The 22289-nt window shown below is 41.2% G+C and overlaps 1 protein-coding gene across 2 annotated transcripts in view; it reads right to left on the bottom strand.

The window, feature by feature from the left end:
* Positions 1–22289, bottom strand: part of sox6 (SRY-box transcription factor 6) — a 104486-nt gene that overhangs the window by 74867 nt on the left and 7330 nt on the right. For both annotated transcript variants that reach the window (XM_068595983.1, XM_068595984.1), the window contains exons 2-4: positions 22035–22086; positions 5655–5895; positions 2989–3199 (exon numbers count right to left, since the gene is read on the bottom strand). In XM_068595983.1, coding sequence (XP_068452084.1) covers positions 2989–3199; positions 5655–5895; positions 22035–22069 — 487 coding nt within the window. In that variant the 5' untranslated portion in view covers positions 22070–22086. The remainder of the gene's footprint in view (positions 1–2988; positions 3200–5654; positions 5896–22034; positions 22087–22289) is intronic.

Below are 22289 nucleotides of genomic sequence, written 5' to 3'. Positions count from 1 at the left end.
GGGGCACAATCGTTAGCCCTGCTGGCAACTGGGCCTAATAGAGCTTTTACAGCAAAGGTGACTATTCAGCTAAATGTGGTGCTCGCTGCTGGGAGGACATTTTCATTCATTAGCACAGTCACAAGCACTTAAAGCACTTCAAAGACCAGAAACAGAGAGGAAGGGTAGAAGGACGGAGAGGGTAAAAATATATCGTGATCGAAGGGTGTAGCAAGTGAGCACTGCCTCTATTGTTATAATGGTATTCTTTATTATTAGTCTTCACGGTCAATGAAGGAAACTTGTTAATCTTTTTCCTTTGAATGAAAGTGGAGCAAAATAAAAATCCTGTTTTCTTCATTTTTTTCCGTACACTCCAAACAAAAGGTTTTGTATTGTGTTAGAAAGTTATGTAAATTTAAACTCACCCAGAAGAAAACTGATAAATGGTTCGACTTGTTTCACAGATAAATTGGGGAAAATTAAGGAACCTCTTTCCACTTGTTCTTAAGGCATAGCAAAAAATTGTAGATGAGACCAGATTAATTTTTTTCACAGGTCTCTCGGGGCTTTCGTACATCTCAGTTACCACTGCAATACAATGTGGTTGACTGGAATCTAATTTATGGTTCTGACAACGAAAAACAAATCGCATCTAAAAAAAAACATACTGAGCAGTAGTAAGAAGCGCTGCGACATTTTGATACCATGTCCACCAGAGTTCTTCGCCCAAAGCTTTCAGTCTTCCCATTACTTTACGGGATCCACATGGACTGTGCACAACAGACCATTTGTTTTCCCTCAACACTTGAGGTCAGCACATTTATCAATCAGTACAATGAAGTATCTTGACCAGACAAGAAAGTCCAGAGAAGAATGGTAGCAGATGGTGAAGAGTCCCCGAGGACCTTGTGATCCCGACCAGACAGGCACCGGAGCAGCAGAATTATACACAACAGTTGTCATGCTTAGATAAGCGATATATTTAGCTCATCTGTTGCTTGCGCACATTAGCAGCATTATTAAGACAACAAATGGCTTCACCAACCTTCTTCTATTTCTTTAACCAGTTAATCCTGCACCTTTTAATTTCCGAGTGTCTCTCTCCTTAAACAAAGACATACAATTATGACTTCTGCAAGGTTTTCTTTTTGCAGGTTTTAAGAGTCCCTCTCACTCCATTTTACAGTAATCACTGATCATCACCACTGAAGCTTCCTTGAGTGCTCTCCAGAAGAGAGTATCTCTCAGTTCCTGCAGTTTGGGGACAGCATACTGAACTTTGTGAGGCTCTTGTCTTCTGCTGTGTTCCCTGCTCAGAAACTAATTTCCTTCAACAAGGGAGTTTATTTAGGTGGCAATGATGCACGGCGCATGAGAACGACCGAGTCTCTATTATTAACAGGAGATTTAAACAGCTGTATGGCACTTTAAAGCGCCCTCTCCTCCCCGTGTTAACATACGGCCCTGGATTACAAGCTGCACTTGACCATTTAAATTCCTGCAACAACCAGCCTTCACCAGCTGGGGTTCATTAACGGCCGCCGTTGCTACAGAGACCACTGACAATATTGCCCTGAAAATCAACTCTGCAAGAAACAAGACACATGTGAAATGTATTTTTACCTTTGATAAAAACAATGAAGTAGTAACAGAATCGCTTGGCTTTTTTTTTACAAAGCAAAATGTGTCTTGTGAAGCATTGGAGGATCTGCTCCAGATCTAAAACCAGTAGCAAAAAGATGGCATATTTCTAATATTCCTGTCTGTTAGTGTGACACAGAGCATTCGTGAACCTGGGGAATACTTGAAAATTCTTCACAGAGGCAAATGTATCTGCTGGATTGTAGTATTAATTGTAATGTTAATTGTGATATTCAAAAATGGATTTTTACATTTGGCTTTTGTTGTTGTTAAATTTTTTTGCCAAATTATCATCAGATAATAAAAGGCATAAATTACAATATACTGGCATGATCACCAGCATGTTCTGTGTTTTAATGTTTCAAATAGCTCTCGTTATTTGTAGGTTGTTTATAGGTGTTCAGGTAAATGATTGTTCTGTCTTTTATTACAAAAATAACATCAGTCTGCATATCAGGACGTGGCTAAATGATTATCCGGGGAGAGGCCTGTGATGCTCTGATACAAAGATCACTAAACGAACACTTAAAAAAGAAGTGGCAAATTATTTTTAGGCTAACAGAGGTCTAATTTATTCGTCTGATGAAGTGCTTAAGCTAAGAGCTCCCCAGACACTAAATGAGACACATGCATTCCCAAGAGGGTTTAACATTTGATTGGATGTAGTTATATTACTACAGCTCTAATTAAGAAGGGGGATGTGTTTCAGCACAGCTCTTTCAAATATTTGTTTTTCCGCCACATTCTTGATAGACTGCAGGCTGTGGGAGTGAGAGCCTAGCAGGGTGAAATAGGGGTGCAGATATGACATAAACCTAGTAGTCTTATCACAGAAAAGATTTTTTTCTTCTCTGCATGCAATTCTAGGAAAATAAAAAGGTCTGAAATGTCCATGATGTGTTGAATAGGATGTGAGAAGGGCTCGGGTTGTTTGTGGGTAGCAAACTTTGATGAATAACAGCGCTGAGTGAAAAGTGTTCTTTGTAGCAAAATAAAAAGAGGTAATGTTCCTGGCATTAGGTCAGCACTATGAGTTTTATAGTCAAAGAGTTTGCCTTGGCACGGAAGAAGACCACACTTATGCTGAGGTGCTCTGCCACACAGTCTTTGTCACATTGGATGAGGTTCAGAACAAACTGGAAACACTGTGACGTCAGTATTCCCAGCTTGTGTGTGTGCCCACATTAGAGTACGATGCGGGGAGACATACAAGAAAAGAGGCGGACAGTCAGGAAGTTAGAAAATGATGAGAAAGAAAGAGGAAAAGGGGGAAGATCAGGCACATTGTAGGAAAAGGGTATTCCTACGCCCATACACACACACACACACACACACACACACACACACACACACAGGGAGGCATACCGTCTTGCTCTGTCTTTGTCATCTCCTCCAGTTTCTTCTGCTTCAGCGTGTCCACTACGTCTGCCAGGCTTCCTTTGCGGCGCTCCGGAGTTCCAAACGCTGATCCGCTCAGCAGGTCACTTCGCTCCCGGGCCCCCTCCTCCGGCTTGTGTGGGGAAGTGGAATTGTTCCGGAAGGAGTACAGGGAGCATACTTTATTGCTGTCAGATTCCTGAAAGACAAACAAAAGTAGGGAGGGGTGGCAGCGAGGGATGGGATTTGTATTAAATGATGAGCGTGTTTCTGTATTCTGTCAGGGCTTCATTGAGCTTTTTGACAGTTTTTCATTCAAATGCAGTGATTGCTAGTTTTATTTTCAGCTCAGGGGTGATTTGGCCACATCAAATAGCTCCTCTCTGGCTTTCATACAGCAACGCCTGTGTTGCCAACAAAGATGTCTTTGCTGTAAAGGAGATATGACAAGTGAAAAAAAACTGAGACGTAATGACGAGGTACACTTTCATAGGGCATATCCATAATGTGCTCTTTACTTTTCATCTGCAGAGACTACGCAGAGAAACCTCCCAACTGTAATTTCTCAAATTGCTTTTGAGTGTGCATTTGTGTTAGGGTGACTGCTGTGTAATTTGTTCATTTTCTAGTGGAGACCCATTCTCAGCTGAGTGCCTTGAGCCATCGTAAATCTGTGTCCTGTCTCGAGCTGTTGTTGTTTTTCAGTCCCACCTGTGTATGGTTTAGTATTTAACTAAGGGTCCTGTCTGTGGCTGACTGGCTGAGTGCTCCCTGTGCACAAACAGAGACATGAAGGAAATGGGGAGAAGAATGGGAGAGAGCTTGAGGGGGAAGAGACTACAACGAGTGTATAGTCAGCGCACAGACCGTGGCGAAGGTTGCGTCTGACAGGAGGTGGCGTTAATTATGGTTTGTGAAGTCTGAGAAAGCAGAAGGTGGCTAAGCAGCCAGGAGTTTGCAGCCTTTAACTGGGGAACAGTTAGATCTGGTTCAAACTTTGGACTTCGTAGTGAGGGGAATAAACATGGCACACGTCTGTATCCAACCCATATTGCAGGCTTGTTATGGAAAACTAAGCTTTAATCAACATCAGTGTGATATCAGAGTTTATTCTGAAGGGTTGAACGGTAGAACAATGTCTGGAGCCACGGACAATCCTAAATAAAAAGACAGGAATGCCGTAAACAGGGAAGGAATGTTGCTCGTGCCAATTTCTCATCCCTGTGTTGCATGTCGAGCTCCAGGCAGAGTTGCAGTGGTGTGAAGGGTGGTCTGGTACCAAGCACCAGGGTGGCACGACCTACCGGCCTGCTCTGCACCTCCCAGCCCCGTGTTGGATGATTATGCAGTGTGGCAGAGACAGTGGAGAGTGCTTGAGGGGAGTGGAGCAGTGCTGGGTTAATCAGCTGGCAAAGGTTCAGGGCACAGCCCACACAGACGCATGGCACAGCAGTGGAGTCAGATAATCAGCTAAGGCAACACTCTCGCCTTATGTCTTCCCCTTTTCTTGTCTCCATCTCTCCTTGTCGTCCTCCATTTTACCTTTCCTCTCTTTTTGCGTCCTTACTCCCACTTACTCTTTAGAGTGAGACGGAAAGAACCAGATTTTAGTTTGTTCTTTGTATTTTCGAAATGTTGTATACAGGTTTCTAGCCTGACTGATAGTCATGACTTATAGTCACTGAGATTTTGACTGACAAGTTTGTAAATCACATTGTAAACACTATTTCAAGCACTAAGCAATTAATCATGAGTAGTATTATAGTATGTATTATTGATCAGTTAGATATTTTTGTAGGTAATTTGAAACTTTCAATTTATCCCCCTTATGAGAAGATGCTGTTACTGAGTAAACCTTTGCCTGTCAATGACCTACAGCGTCGGCATGCACACCCCAACATCCTGCGCAACAGTCAGCTACAGAGTCTATTCATGAGTCTGGTTTTCGTGTGCGCTGTTCTGCAATACTGAGGTGTTGAGGGTCTCGGTGGCCAACTGCACAGCTACTTCAGAGGCCCTCAGGGTCTCTTTACCACAGACCCGTCTGTTACAGACAACCACCTGCCTCCCATGTCTATAGCCCACAAGTGCCTGTGCTCCTCTTCGCTCCGCTCACATCTAAGCAGATATGCACTTTGGATGTACAGCGTCTGGGATCTGACTGCAGATGTGGCTCATAACAGGTGCACCAAGAACATGTTTACTGAATAACAGCAAGGATGCATCATGGATTTCCATTGATCATGATGCAATTTTATGAGCCGTTTACATTATTAAAATGGAGAATTACAGGTCCTCTGTTTGACCTAGTTATTAGCTGATGGTTTAGTGTTTAGTAGAGGTGCCTATCCAAAGACCCCATCATCCCAGAGTTTTTACAGCATTTGAAAACCAGGCGGATGGAGCTACGGATAAAATACCGCTTGAGCTTCTATATACAAGCCAGGAACAATAATTGACTCCTGAGCCAGGATGTTAAATACCCAAGAGAGGAGCATAAAACAATAGTCCAGGCTTTTCTTGAAAAATAAATCTTTACTTTAGCATTTACCCTTCTCTCCTACAACTATTAACAATTTCCTTTGATTCCAACCTGACGTCAAATAAGAATCACAAAGGTTTTTGTGTTTATGTAGTGTATTGACTTGGCTCACCATGCGCTGTTGGGCTGACACCAGGCTGTCCCAATCGCTTTCTGGCGGCACGCTGCTGAGCGGCTGCATTTCATCGGGATGGGCTTTTCCATGGAGCAGGCTGTGCAGGGGCAGCTGTGGTGTGCCATGGGCCTCAGCACTCTCCTCTTTCTCCCAAGACAAGTGCTCCTGACTCATGGCATCATCCCCATCAACCACAGAGGCAAAAGGAGACGTGGCTTGCTTTGAAGACATGACTCTGCTGTGGAGCAGGAAATGGAGACTAGAGTCAGGAACGATTCATCAACAACACATGAAAATGAATGCAGTTTCCTTAAGTATTTAATTGACCACTGGTTATGTTCAAGTCATTGTACATGGCTGCAACTGGGATTGATAGTGGTGGACCTGAGCAGATGATGATGCATGGATAAATGTTACACCGGTCTGTCGCCTGTAGCTGCTCTTGACTGTGGAGTTTAGTGCAGGCAGGGGTCCCTAATCCTTTGTTTAATGCAGATTGATAGCTTGATCTAGGGCTGGAACTGTCCCTCTTTGGGTCTTGGCCCAAACCCCAAGACAGTAACTCAGGCAGTAGGTCAACCAGGCAGTGGGACTATCATCCAGATAAAAAGTAAAAAACCTCTCAAATAAGTTGACTCCTTCTACTGTATGAAGATATCTAAAACAAGGTTGTCATTTCCTGTGTATCATCTTTGTATTATTTCTAAATTAATTTGATGATGTCCTTCAACAATTTAACAATGTTCCTTGTGCAAGTAAATTTCACCCTGAAGCAGTCAAACGCAAACAAAAACCAGCCTGGTATTCTTTTGTTTCCACTCATCAAATTAAGAAACTACTAACATTTTGCTGTGACGGGGTTCCCTTGGGCCAATAAATCCTACTTAAGCAGCTTAGAACTCTAACTACTGTAACAGTGGAAGGCTAGATTTACAAAACTGTCACATGCATCCATGAATATTACAGTGTATATTGTACTTGACATATCAGGTGCAGAGGAAACTCATGTTAATTCCTTTTACAACCCAACTCTTTTTGGTGCAGAAATTATACAACCAATTCCGCTTTTTCTCAGAATTAATGAGGCCGCACTCAAGCTGTGTGCTACAATGAATGAAATTAAACACTGTGCCAAGCAAATCTAATTATGCATTTGGTATTAGATTAAAAAGGGAATAATATGGCCTTCCTACTGATGTGAAGTGGAGAGAAGGAGTTGGAGTATATTTAACTCCTAATCTGCCTTTCCCTAAACTGTTCTGCTTATTTTTCCCAACTCCAGGACGTTGACCATTACAACTAGGATGTGACTACTTAGGGCCCCGAGTTCTTTTGAGGGGAGTGTGTGTGTGTGTGTGTGTGTGTGTGTGTGTGTGTGTGTGTGTGTGTGTGTGTGTGTGTGTGTGTGTGTGTGTGTCTGTCTGTGTGCGAGAAAGACAAATTGGTGTTGTGAAGGAATGGTTCTGTGTTTGTATGTGACAAAATGCTCAGGGTACGTCTTGTACTACATTTGATCACTGATCACCACCTGCCCTGTTCTCCTGCTCTATCCACAGGGGTCAGTGTGACAGCACTTTAGTTCCACCCTCACTTTTGCCTGGGGGGTTTGAAAGAGGGGGGGTGTTCAAGGTTGAGGCCGGCTGTGGTGCGACGGTGTCCTTGCGCTTTATGCTGACAGTCAGACACTGAGAGATAGAGAAATATATATTCCATTTATAAAGGGCTTTTATGAACAAGGTCTTTGGGTCTAATAGTTATTGTTTTTTACACGAGGAAGTCTGTCAGATGAGGTGTATTGTCCATGTACACGGACTGCTAAATTGATATTGTCTGTGTCTAGGCAAGAACGTTTGTATATCACTTTTCAAAAACAAAGTGCTTTACTAAATGCATGAAGCAAATTTTAAAAATTCAGAACATGTGACTAACAATACAACAAAATTAGAAAAGTGTAAAATATTTAAATAAAATTGTGAGAGACACTGCAGTGCAAAAGGTACTTCAAATCCAAAATATATAATAGACATGTGTGTCGTCTGGACATTTATTCTAAATAAGTAATGCAGATGAATTTGCATTGTATTGAATTATCATTCAGAAATATGCACTGGTGTATACATATATATATATATATATATATATATATATATATATATATATATATATATATATATATATATATATACAGTCACTGCATGACCACAATTCTCTCTCACTCTCATTCACTCACACACTGCGGCACATAGTCACAGATCAGCCAAAATTAATCTTATGTGTCTCAGCAGCTGTACAAACAAACCCAGTATATCAGGTAAATGGCAAAGCAGGAGAGTAAGACCTGTGCCTGCCTGTCTCTCCTTCTGTCTTTTAGTCTCTGTGCCTGGATGTGCTGTCTGCTGTGTCTTTCCTGGGACTTAAACCTCAATTTTAATCAGCAATTAAATTGTTTCCTGTAATTATATCAAACAGAAAGTGATCTCAAAATCAGATACTGTTAATTGAAAATCAAAAGTCAAAACAAAGTTCTGATGTAGAGCGGGCAGTAGGATTGGAGGGTTTGAAGGGGATGCACGTGTGTGTGTGTGTGTGTGTGTACATGTGTGTGTGTGTGTGTGTGTGTGTGTGTGCGTGCGTGCGCGTGTGAGTTTGTCTGTGTGTGTGCGCGTGTGAGTTTGTGTGTGTTAGGAGCGGTTCGGGTGCATAGTTCTGTTGTATTTTTTATTCATGCACCCAAAAAGCCCAAGCCTCAAGAGCAAGAAGCACCTCGTCCTCAATGGAGTGTGAGAGTGAAACAAAGCACTGCTTTTGTATTACACAGTAAATCAAGTGGTATTATTTTACCACTAAAATATTCAGTCTCTCAGGCACTTTTACATTGGTCTCCAGCCATCAGTCAAACTGCTGAGGCGTGAGTGAGAGAAGGGGTTAGTGAGAGAGAAAAGGAGAGCGACTCCATCCTCCTGTAACATGTGTCTACAGCAATCTTGTTAAAGAATGCAACAGATCTGCGGCAGGCTCCATAACAGTATTTGTCAGCAGGAGTTAATAATTTATTAGCAGTGCTGGGAGGGCTGCGCTCAGGCAGCTTAAGAGTGCGGAGAACCCCCCTCTGCCCTACCCCCACCTCTGACAAGCCCCATACAATACTACCTCATATTATTGAAAGGGAAAAGGGGAAGCGTGGCAGTAATTCTCTGAAAATATCTGAGGGCAACCATACGGTATTTTATTTTTCACATTTGATGCGGGGATCACATAGTGCTGAGATCAAAAGGGGTTTGTGTGCAATAGATCAGCATAGATACAACAAAGACATTTGATGAGGTTCAAAATAAGGAGAATTTGGCTGAATGTGGGTGCTATCGCGTGTAAAATTGAATAGCATCTTCTCAGAGAACTATAATGTTTGCAGCCTTGGCGTGCCTACTTGCAAAATAATATCTGTGTATTCTGGTGTTGTTGAAATAACTTTACCCACATAAATAATTGAACAAGTTTCTCTGCAAAATAAGCCCAAAATGTGCTTTAACATACAAAACAGTGAAAATATGGTGAACTGAAGAAGAACCTCGTGAATCCCTGACAAGCTGCCCTGCCTCATGCTTGATTACACAACAACAATAGACATCTAACAAACCAAAGCAATCAATAAGTGCATGAAATGGTGTCTACTGGCTACTTTCTGACAGACAAAGCCCCAGTGACTTTGAAGACTTGAGGCAGAGACGAGCGAGGGTCAGTCAGAAAAGAGAACTGGCCTATATATAGCTGACAATATTGCGCACATTTAAAGGATTAGGACTTAAGTTCTCCAGCCGCGGGGCTCATATGGCCTGGAATGCTTTGAGTCATGAATTGTTCCCTGCGATAATGTTTCATCATCGTGCAAAACAACCTCTGCTTAATTGGTTGTGTGGACGTGTTGTGCACTGCTCATCTTGTGACTGAAGGGGCCGTGTGTCCTCGGCTATCCCATTTCCCACTTCATCATAAAAGGGTCTGACACACTGTTGACCTTTTATAGACAATGGTGATAAGTAACTCCACACCATCTCCACCACCACCCCAACCCGCCCATTGCTATGTCTCACTTTTGATGTCTTGCACATTCAAGTTTTGATCACAGGTCTCAACAGGGTGTAAATATTACACTTTCTTCCTATACATGTTGTCAGTAGACAAAAAAATGGAAAATTAAATGAACGATTAAATGATTTCTCAAAACTTGGATGAGAGAGAAGGCGTTAACTTTCCACTAGTGCAGTGGCCTTTTGGAGCGTGTGCCAATTGCTTGGTCCAAAAGAAACTATAAAAGAAGGAAGGGTCATTACGTCACGTGAAAGCATTCAAATGATGCTTTGGTGCCAGACTTCTATTAAAGTTAATTGGGCTGGCATGGCAAGTTACCATCCTATCTCTGATGTTTTACCTTTAAATGAGAAAAATGCTTCCGCATAACAAAACAACACGCATTAATGTTAACAGATGGTTTTTGTTTTTTTTAAATGTGCGTCTGTTAGTTTTCCTTGTAATTGTTCTCCAAACAGCTGATAGCTCTGCCCAGCAGCTGCATTTAGCTCAACTCAAGATACGACATCATGAAACATGACTAAACTATTATTGCTAACCAGACTGCATTCATGACCAGTTGAATTTATTAACAGCTCTGACTATAAATGGCTGGAGTCAATAATAGTTTGGCTCAGTAATTTACATTCATATTAGTTGTCTAGCCTTGTGTGAAGAGACGCATCCCAAGCCTTGTGTGACGTATGTACTCAATGCACAGCATGCATGTAAACGAAACATGCATGCTGAAACATAGTTTATGTTTTAATGAACTCAGAACATAAAGAGTATGTTTATTTGTATAAGTAAAGGTAGTCTTTACATTGGCCAACTGTCTTCAACCATAAAAAAATACCACTTTGTGTCAGAAAGAACAAAAGTGACTGTTCTGTGCTGTCTGTTTGTCACTGTACTGAATTATAGGAGTTTTTAAATATGTATTACAAATAATAATAATAATAATAATAAAACTGTGGCAGTATTCAATTAAATCAATTTCCAAACAGTTGGTATCTTTTAAAGAAAGTGGAAGCAGCTAAAGGAAATAGTTGAGAGGCCATTAAACCATGTGTGTGCGTGTGTGTGTGTGTGAGAGAGAAAGTCATGAGAGAGAAAATCATCTGTGTGTTTCCCTTCAGGGGTTCCTCCTGTTCTAACAGGTGTCATGGTAGGGTTCCTCTGGGTTCTTCACCTGCCATAATGAGATATTACTACCTGACAGCTCCCAGCTGGAGGAGCATTGACACGGAATCCACCGTTTAGCACAATTAAATTATCACCCTCCATTGTGATTGTGCCATGCTGTGCAGAAGCCAGGTTTCTGGATACATAATCAACTCGTAACACAGGCTGTACACAGCTCATGGTTAGCCTCTTTTTCCACACACACACACACACACACACACACACACGCACACACACATGCACACACACCAACACACACACGTTTGCCTATTATATTATTCCTACAGAATTAAATGAAGGTAAATCAATCTAGATTTTTTTCTTCTGAGTCACAATGAGTATGATACACAAATTAATTTCAATTGACAAAGTAATTACAGATAATGATATTAAAATATATTAAATGGATGGGGATATACAGCTTTTCCAACAAGGTAACCTACTGTACAGGGACTAGAGAGTTGTCTAAATTAATTTGTTTAAATTGTTCTTCCATTATTGTTGACCTTCCCTTGCAAAAAGTCAACTCAATTACGGCGGCACTTCATCCTCACTTCACACTCTCTCCTGATGCCTTTTCTATTAGAAACTGCCACAGTTACCACAGCTAAAATCCACACTGAAATGATAGCCACCCAGAGCAAATTAAGCAAGCCACCTGAAGTGCACACTTTACATATTGAGCAGAGGATTGATAATTACTTTGCAGGGTAGATTATTTGCAATAATATGCTGCTAGAGGAACTCCCGTGTATCTCACTTTAAACACTTGTGCAGCTGCCATGACAGCCTGGTTGGTGTCCTTGCCCCCCACGCAAAGCAATGGCAGATGCAGGTGTGAGAGTGCTTAAGTGTCCCTGTCTGTCTACTCAGGAAGGGTCGATGAGCACTCACACACTGAATCCCTCGCTGCCCCCTCCTCCTCTGCCTCCTTCTTCTTCAGTCCCCTGTGCCTTTGGCCCTTTTCCTGATCCCAGGACACAAGCTCAGAGCTGGATGGCATAACAGCCTCTCAGTTCCTCAGGACAAACACAAGTTCACTCATGCGTATGCTTTCACAAATGAAGGTTGGCTGTCCAAAAAAAATTCACGACTGTTCTTTTTTTTTCTCCTGGACTTGTGTCATTCTTTAGCAGGAATTATCCACTAGAAGAGGAGCATACTGGATGTTGAGTCAAAACACACTCCCACAAGCAGAACAAATTTCAGCTATTTCCTTCGCCAGACAAACTGTTTCAAATATAAGAACAAGAAATCTTGTTGTTGTTTTACCTCTCTTTCTTTTACTCTTGTTTGCTGTGGGCCTTCTGGGGGATGGAGTTCCCAAAGAGCCTTATGTTGCTGCTACACTTAAGGAAACCTCACAGCAAGTCAAGCCATCAACCAACACAACCCTATTTGCTGAGCAACAGTGGAGCTTTGTGGCTTGCCTCATAGTTGACAGTAAGTTATGAGCCCTTTGTGAGCAGGAGAAGGAAAACAGAGATCGGAATTTGGCATGAACATAATAATACAGAATTCTCCTGTTCATGGAACCTGAAATTTTCATGGAAACAATCGAGCATTGTTGAAGGAAAGAAAAGCAACGGTGACAGATGAAATATAGAGTGGGGCCCCCTTTTTGTGAAACAGTAAACAAAGCACTATTCAGGCAGGGTCCATTCTGTCATTTATAAAGATAACTTCTTCTGTGCACTGGAGAGTTTTCAGCAAATGGCTGCACTTCAACAAATCGAGTGTAACATCTCTCACAGTTGCCAGAAAAGTGAGTTGAGGAGCTGGCTGGGGGGTGCCAAACAAGCGAAGAGACGCATCCTAAGTTACCAAAGAGATGCACAATAAGTCTGTAGGGAGCATAGACATCTCAAAAGAGAGGGAAAGTTAAAAAGAAGAAAGCAAGGCCTTTGAGCAAAAAATAGACTTTGGCCAAATACTCATGGACAATAGCTAATTATGAAGGAGAAATTTTGTATGGAGCAGTAAACGCATTGGGACTGGGGACCGTGAATGGTTTATGAAAATAAGGAGGGAGGGGGGTGGAGGGATTGTTCTATATTGCGGTGAACTATGGGCCTTAGTCTTTGGTCTTGCTCTCATGAGGTCATCATTGGCAGCTTTAGTGGGGTTGGTACAACTGCAGTTGGTTTAGACATCTGGATTGCCGACGCACAGTGTCCCACTTTCTCCGTCACTATCTTTTTTCCTGATGTAGAATGCTTCTTAATTCCTAGTCACCAATTTGACAAATTTGAAATATATACTGAAGAGAAAACCACAGTTGTTTCATCTCGTTTAAAAAAGAAATCTCAAATAGAATTCTAAATTTGGAAATTATCTTCAACGCTGTTGAAGTTAAACTGCTCTATTTTTTATTTTAGGGGCTGTGGAGACAACAGATCACAAGCTGCAATTAGACCCACCTCTTTTCTTTATTTTGTTCTTTTCTGTCATTTTTTTCCCTGTTTGAATAAATTAATGGTATTCATTGAGCACTCTCAGACAAAGCACACAAATGTGTCTCCCCTTGTGACAACTGGACTTCTTTTCCCTCTTTGTCTTTGGGCCCTTGTGTTTTTTTTAAAAGGACTATGAGAAGAAGGGCTGGGATAGAATTGGGGAGGGGAGAGTATCCACGTTTCATGTGACACGTCAATCGGAAAATCAAAACAGGGGTAGTTCATTTGCTCCACCCAGATGAGGCCATCGAGCAGAGCCATGATGAATAGGGGTCAGGCAAGCCACACCTCAAAGATTTATGATTAAGGCTTATTATGTTGGGAAACTGACATTGATTGCTGATTTAAACCACTGAAACCAATTAATTTGCCAGTGCTGAATAGAAAGCATGGTCAACAGTGTGTGTCATTCTGACAGGTCGGACAGGAAGAAGCAGAGCAAAAGAGAGGGTCTAAATGAATGGCTGGCACCCAGCCCTGTTTGGAGGTGGTTAAAAGTTACCGTGAGTGATTGACGGCTGATACAAAAAAAAGGAGACAGAGAGTGGAGAAAAATGAGATCTGAAGCGCAAAACCAGAAACCCCAGCCACTGATCTGAGTAATTGCCCAAAAATTTGGTTCACGGAAGACATGTACATGTCTTGTGCTGTTTTAGCAATGCTAAGATAGTTACATTTATGGGCCGGCACTGAGAGAACCTGAGTAAATGGATGTGAAACATGGCCCTAATAAAATCAGAGAGCTGACAGACATGGTTGAACAGAAAAAATGTGCTTTATTTCCACTCCAGGGAAGCGAGCACTGTAGTGGATTAGACACTGACTAAAACTCAAAATGCCTCAGCAGTCTAGCTGCTAACCATGACCCTTACTTACAGTGTGCTTCTACTCTCCTCTGCAATACATCAAAAGCAACAGAAGCCACAAGTGATATACATACCACAACCTATTACCCAAGTGATTTTTTTGCAGTGTTCACAACAACTGCCACATTATGCTCGGTTGCATGTTATTTTTCTCTGTGGTTGTCGGGGGGAAGCTTGTGTTTACTAATACCTCTTCCTCTGTGTTAAGTTTCTCCTTCATCCTTTTGCTGGCTCACTCAGGGGACACAATGCATCATGACAGTGCTTCAAAATGAAATCATTAACTAAATTGCTTTCTTAAAAAGCCACAAGTGTGCGGCAGGATTTGTGTTTGTGTTTGGCTGTGGGCCATGGCCCTCCGGTTCCCAGGCAGCCTCTGCCCCGGCTCTGTTGTGGTTCCCTGCCACCACACTCATTATGCTCAGCCTCAGCACAGCACGGCGCAGGGCTGCGGCTCACCTCACTCAATGGGCTAGTAGGAAATAATCTGGTAATCTCAAACTACTCCTCTATTTCCACCACGGCCTGATTCACACAAAGAGACCCTTTGTCCTGAAACATGTACGTCTACCCTTTAAGTCTCAATCAGGGAATCAATCAAAAACACATGAAACAAATGTGGTTTCATATTTGATGATACAAGTTTTAAGGCAATTTTTAAACTCCTATGGTACCAAACTCCAATTCCGTGACAAATTTAAATAATCTGGTAATATATCCTTATCAGAATCAAATATACATTATATGAATTTACTTTTGAAGTACAAGAGAAAATATTTTAACTCTGTCAAATGTAGACACCAAAAAACAACTAAATTATATCAATCGGCCTGAGAAAGATTTCAATAAAAAAAAAAGCAAACAGAATGGAAGGCAAATAGGGATTGAAGGCCAGACAAATATTTGATAAGAAGATAGGGATTTTAGCTGAGTTGTATGACAGGGTAGCTGAGGACCCCACGCACACACGCACACACACACACACACACACACACACACACACACACACACACCTAACCCTCGACCCTGACTGTCTATCTGCTCTCCAGTAAGCTGAAGGTAGCAGATGTGTCTTTCACAGCCTGCAGAGTGTGTAACCAATCTGTAAACAATAGCTGGAACTTGACAAAGGTCGTTGCACTTGCAACACACTTTTTACATTAAAGCGCAGTAACATCTCATTGGCCATTTAGGCAAACCATGGCCTTTAGTTTTAAATTTTTTACGTTTCAGACCACAGAACAGGCATTTCACTTTGAACACCAGCACAGTCCATAAACTGCATTTTCTGTCAGTGTCTCGGCCCATTAGTCGGCCACTTTCTGCTATGTGAGCGCCAAAGTAAGCCGATTAACAAAGTTTAAGTCACCTTGTTGACCTCTTGTTAAGCTAACAGTTGATGTAAAAGTGTTCAATCCTATGAACGTAATAATATACATATGCCACAGTGCCAACGTCTTAATTATAGCAGTGAAAAAGATCCAGCACCAGCCATGCTTTCTAATACCTGCCACTGTAACCACAGGATAAATCAGCTCAAGGAAAATAAACACATGTAAACAAAATCCATTCGACAAATCCATACAGAATTTAACAGCAAAATGCAAAACAAAAAAAAATGACAGCAAAAACAATGACAGCATGAAAGACCTTTTCCTTCTTGCTTGTGAGCCAGGTTTTAGTATAGCTCTCTAAAAGCTATCAAAAGTTACAAAATTTCCCACAACCCCTTTCCTGTGGGTGTGCCTGTAAAGTGCTTCACTCCCCTTCCTTGAAAAGCTCCCAGGGATTGCATCATGGGACGGGGTGTAAAACGATGGTAGCAACATAGTGTAACATAGGGGAAATACCTCATACTAGTCTGGTGTGTACCGTGCCTGTTGTAATAGTAGAACTGACTGTGCCCAATGCCAAGTGTCTACACTGGTGTTTAGGAGCGCGCACACACACAGATTACAGCGTGGCTGTTTTAATTGAGACTCAGCCTTTGTTATGTCTGACTAATAGCATACATTGGTCCTCTCTCATTATCAGAGTGGGTCTTTATCAGAGACCCTTGTTTGATACAGTTAGAGTTGATGCATTATGAACCGCACACTAAGAGTCAGCAGTGATCTGCATATTCAATAACTTCCGTAATTATATGCGCAATTCATCAGATGTGATGTGATTGCAGGGGAAGTGGAATAGAGTGGAATAGAGAGGAGCAGAGAGGTCTGATTCCTGGAGGACTAAAGTCTAATCACAAAACTAACATGATAATTGAAATCTAAATTGAAAGGCTTAGCTCTCGGGGAGTATGTCAGACGTGGAGTGTGGAGGCGCCAGTGAGAGTGAAAGAGAGGGAGAGAAAGAGGAGCAGGAAATTTTTTATTTAAAATGTGTGTGTGTACCATGTGGTACACCAACAATACACACATACAAAAATAAGGGTGCTTCATGAATCACAGTAATATTATAACCAGCTCCAAAGCTCCAGTTTGGAGGTAAAACTTGCAACAGCTTGCAACAGCTGGCTGAGTTGAGCATTTACAAATATAAATCTAGAAATCTGAACAGACTTTCTTTAATATTTCTGTCACTTTTATTCTTATATCCACATCCTAAAAACCAAACACATAATTAATCATTCATAACTTGGTATATAAGTCGTGTTATTACTGTAAAATACTTGCATACAGTTACTTTTGATTGGCAATTTGATTAGTAACTGTCCTGGCTTATTTCTGAAACAAAATGAGTGATTTAATATATATATATATATGTGTGTGTGTGTGTGTGTGTGTGTGTGTGTGTGTGTGTGTGTGTGTGTGTGTGTGTGTATTTATCAATTTTCCTAACACACTCATAGCCTAGAGCAAGTGTGTCTCATGGCTGTTTAATAATGGATCAATAATCAACACTGTCATACCATTCCTCTTTGCTTGAGCTGATCCTGCTACGTGGCCTTTAAATTTCTGTTTTCAAAAGGTGACTGAAATAATTGCTCAACAACGGTTCAAGCAGAATGGTCCTCCGCTTACATGACAGTGTCTCATTTTCTGATACATCTAATCAGAGAAAGTATTGAGATGGGGCAAGTAAAGCTGTCCTCCAATTCACCTCAAAGCTGTGCCGTCTTCCCATGCGCTTCTCTTGTTTTTGTCATTGTGAAGGCGACTGAAGAGAAGAACTGCAGGAAGGATACAGGGCATGAAAGTCCTCTGTCCAGTTCTCCTCTCATCCCTCTTTCTTTGCAGTCTTTCCAGACCACAGGATTCATATTCAGCCCTCAATAACGTTTAATTAGTAATGCCAAATTCATTAACCTGTACTGCTGTTAGGCTGGCCTCAGCCATAAATTAGCTTAATGTGAGCAGACATATTGCAGCTGTAATAAGGGACATAAAACTCAAAGAGAAACACACACTGTTCCTCCATAGTCATAGATCATTATAACTCAACAGTGTTTTAGAGCAGGAGCTCTTTAGCGGCTTTTAACTATAAGCTTGTCGAACAGACATTTGTTGTAATGCTGAAGAAAATAGTTTGAATGCTGGTTGAAGTAAAGAGATTATAAAAATGCATTACTCATGACAACCGGTATTTTCATGCCCTCAATATTTTTTTAATGACACATACAATATTGTTCAATAATGGTGAAATAGATGCTACATTTTTCTTCTTCTTTTAGTTAGTTAGTGTAAGCCATGAGTGTTAGGGTTAATACACATGTAGTTGTTTTCCTGTCTTCTTCTTTTTAAATGGACAAACTTGAGGGTACTTGGCATCCAGGAAACAACCTGAAACGACCTTCACTGTCCTATGATTACACGTTGATCTTTCTGCCCTTCTGTCCCCCAGTGGTATCGCCGAACAACTCGCACCACAGAGCCTGTTAGGCCTGAATCCCACTTTGTTGTTAAAAAAAAATGGGTCTTGTCCTTTTAGAACCCTCACTTCCTTGCTTTCTGTGTTTTCAAGCATAGGTGGCGGAGGAACACAAGTGTATTGTTCCCTCGCAGATGGAAGTTGGAGTTACCAGGGTAACAGCTCTAATCCTCCTTTTTTTTACCACTTTTTTCATATTAACAGTCTATCGAGTGCTACCATTTAAGTCACAGGCAAGAGCGCTAGCTCCCTTTTAATTAGCTATGATTCTGTTTGCCAGGAGACAGCATGATGAGCTAATCGAAATTTTCGAAATAATGACGTACTGCAAGCGGCTACTTCTTTATCCTGAGGCCTGCTCCAAGAATAACAATAATGAGGCCATTATTGAGGATTGCACTTTAAAACGCTGCCCTGCCACCAAAACAGAGAACGTAATTGTTCTGGTGTTTTCCGTACAATCAACAACCCATTGTTGATGACTTGAGAACTAAGGGAGCAAAGAATGGGTGCTATAATGATTGGTCTGTGCTGCCATGAAGATCTTGCACAAAGTGTCCACTGAGGAAAGACCTCGATAGACTACTGATTTGGTTGTAAGGGCTCTGGATGAAGACAACTGTCTGGCTTTGTAAAAAAAAAAAAAAAAGAAGTCCTTTCTGCTTTTTGTCTGTCTTGCCGCTCAAATAGCCCCCAAGCCGCATTAGAGAAGAACCATTCACATGGTGAAAGGCTGGGAGTCACAGACTCATGTGAAGGGGCCACATAGTTGCTGGAGAGAATGGCCATTTATATAACCTCCCGCCATTTCAGAAAATAATATAATTAATCTCCAGCAGAAGATAATAAAATGTGTGTTTGTTATCTACAAGAAGACTATGAGGTGTCTACAGACGGATAATGCATGCATTAACATTTGACCAGTGCTTTTTTATACGTATATTCAAAAAGTCTGTCCAGTGGTCACGAGTCATGTATGTCAACTGACTTGTATCTCACATGTCAAGGAGACTCAATTAGATTATTGCATATCTATGCTCCATAGCCAGCTTAGCCATTTGGAAATTAAAATACGCCAAAGAGGCACAATGATAAATAGAATCTGGAAATAAGATATTTTGTCAAAAAGGTCCACTGAGTGAGAGCTCAGCGGGTTTGTACAAACACGACGCTGCACCTATTAGCTGTGCTCCATTGTAAAGGAGAGAGAGAGAGAGACAGAGCTCGAGGGCAGTAGGAATGCTAAGTGGGCCCCTTAGCCTAGTCAACCTTCAGTGGGTTTCATTTATCTTCATCTTGTTAGACTAAATTAATTAACAATCTCAATGTTACACACTTTCTCCTTTCATTACTTCAAATAATGGCAGAAATGTAGGGGGAGGTCCTGCCCACTGGGAGTAGAGAGACTGAAGACATCTCTCTCTCTCCCGCTCTCTTCCTGTGCTTATTGCTCTCTGTCTCTCTTCCTTCCCCTGTCTCCCTCATTTGCTCAGTCTCTTTGACTACACAAACAAAAACCTGGTAAATGTCTTCAATAAACATATAAAAAATTGATCTAAAATGAAAACACATCTTTTGAGCAAAGAGAAAAACTGTTAGGCTTACAGTAACAGTAGAGACGCTGCACATTATAAACTGTAGTTCAGAGAACTTTTGTTCTCTGAACTAGTTTCAGAAATATTAGGAATTTTAAAACAGACTTATTATTATCATGAGACAGTACAAAGGCTTTGACATGTACGTAAAATTCGGGGTTCAAAGTTTTTGCCATTACATCTGAAGAGTTTGATGTGTTTTTCACAGTGGCCATTTATAAGCTGTTTTACAGCTATTAAAACTCACTGTATGTTTGACTCAAAACCAAACTTGTGATTACAATAATGAAAGGCCCATCCGGGTTGCGACTGAGATATGACACACGGAATAAAAAGTCAATAACATCTGCACATTGGAGTAGAAATGTACGAGCATGTTCAGGAAGCCCCCTTTGACCTAATTCAGTTGTTTGGGAAAAGATACTGGGATTCTTCACTGGAGGAATGTCTTAACTGACACATCCATCCACCCCTGTTTCTATCCTTTTCTCCCCTTTCACCCCTACCCCCACCCCACAGCCCACTCCAGGACACAAGTCTTATCCAAGCAAAAGGGCTAACCCTGAAGCAAAGCCTGCCTTTAATCTTGGCCTGATTGTTGAGGCCTCCAATCTCTAGCCAGTGTGCGTGATATCCTTCTACTGGCGCTTCTCCTTTAATTAAAACAGACATTGGCAGAAGGATGAGGATTAGCAGCACAATATGTGTTTACTTAGAATAATCACAGTGTTTCCTCACGGCTATGAGAACAAAAGGACATTGGTGAGAAATAGCCATGGTCAAAGGTCAAGTTTCTTATTTGTTGTAAATGTGAGATTAGATGTAGAAATGTTCCAGGTGAACTTCAGACATGCGTCTGTCAAACCTCTTCCACTGCAGCGAGCAGCGTACAGTACATCTTTAGCGCACTTAGTTATCCACCAAACTGGTTTTGACAGGTGCTGAGAATTAAACGCTGCCATCTACTTTGTATCATTACAAAAAAAGCGGAAATGAGCACAGGCAGTGTGCATTCAAAAATGTGACATGCTGTATGCCTGAATAACTTCTGTCAAACCTAGTAGATATACCACACCAAATCAAATGGCGCCAAGCCATGAAAGATACCGATACTGTACATCCGCATGACATATCTTTTTTGTTTACTGCATCAAAGTATTTATGAATGCATACTAACTATATGTCATTCATATGCAAATAATAAATGGCTCCTCGATTTGTTAAATATAATAAAGTGAACAAATAAAATCCCCGTGTGTATAATTCATTCAGTGTGATTCTGCAGGATTAACTGCACAATTGGTCGCAAATTAAATTCTGTCAGAACTGAGAGCTCAACCTGATTTTTTCTAAAGCTCATGAATGTGGGTCTCAATCTTACTTTTAGTGTGATTTTAAATGATTGAATTCTATTATAAATAACATAAATTCAAATGCATGAGAGATTTTCCTTTTGAATTCCTCAAGGACATTTTGACTAGCGAGAGTAATGGTATCAAATTGTCCTTTCTTTTTAAAATGCCTCCAACAGTTCTGAGAGATAAAAAAAAAAATGCTGTTAATTTAATCAAATAAGTGACCTTTTGAAAAAGAAATCAAAGAGGATTCATTAGCTTTAGTAAAGTTTGGCTGACAGCAGCTTTGAAAGGCAGATGCTGCTGCTGTGGCTTCTAATGAGCCAACCCTAATTAGGGAGCAACACTGGAGCCTAGAGAAGGTAGCTGACTAGGAAAGGAGCCAATGGTAAATACACTCTCTTATTTACTTCCTCTGTGTGTAATGACAGCACACATTTTTAATTAGAATCACAGGAAGGGTAAAGACAAAAAATGTAAATCTTTATGGTAGGTTGAATACAAACACAGAACACAACAGGAAGCAACAGTACATCACAAGACAGCTATTCCAGGGACTGCCTCACTCCAACATCCCTGATTAGGGTGGTTGGTAAGGGGAGGACAGATGGGGAGAGGGGTCAAACCAAAGCCTGCAGAGAAAATACACAGAAAGCCTGATGTGTAGGTGCTTTAAGGTGTGAAAGGGAGAGGAAGGAGAACACTTGTTGATGTGAGCTTTCTGGAGGCTATCAGGGTGAGCATGGCAGTCAGCCTCACATGAAATAATCACAATCGTATCACACGGCTTGGGTAAATATGTTAGAAGCCGTGTTTGACACTGGTTAAATATACAGACACATGCACACACACAAACATGTGCATGCACACACAGCACAGAGTCTAAAGCTAACAATGTGTCAGAAAGCATAACCCCTGTTAGCCCTCTGCCACCCCAGCCCGACCTATGATCCTAAATGGCAACAACGGAAATGAAACTAACCTCAGTAAAAAGCTGCTACGAAGAAAGCCCTCCATGTCAGCGTGTTGGGGTTCTGGCAGGAGAAATCACAGAGAACCATTTTCACTATGAGATTCATGATAATCAAGAAGGGGAAAAGGAAGGGAGAAAGAACGAAAGACAGAAAAAGGAAGAAAAAAAGAAAACACAGAGCATACATCTCTTTCCTATAATAAAGGCTGTCTTTAATTAAAGCAGAAATATGGCTACAAACACATCCTCCCTTTTTATGAACTG

The sequence above is a fragment of the Clinocottus analis genome, unplaced genomic scaffold (genome assembly GCF_023055335.1).
Source record: "Clinocottus analis isolate CAN_PGR_092001 unplaced genomic scaffold, fCliAna1.0.p SCAF_33, whole genome shotgun sequence".
Lineage (NCBI taxonomy): Eukaryota > Metazoa > Chordata > Actinopteri > Perciformes > Cottidae > Clinocottus > Clinocottus analis.
This window is presented reverse-complemented; position numbering and strand designations above follow the sequence as displayed.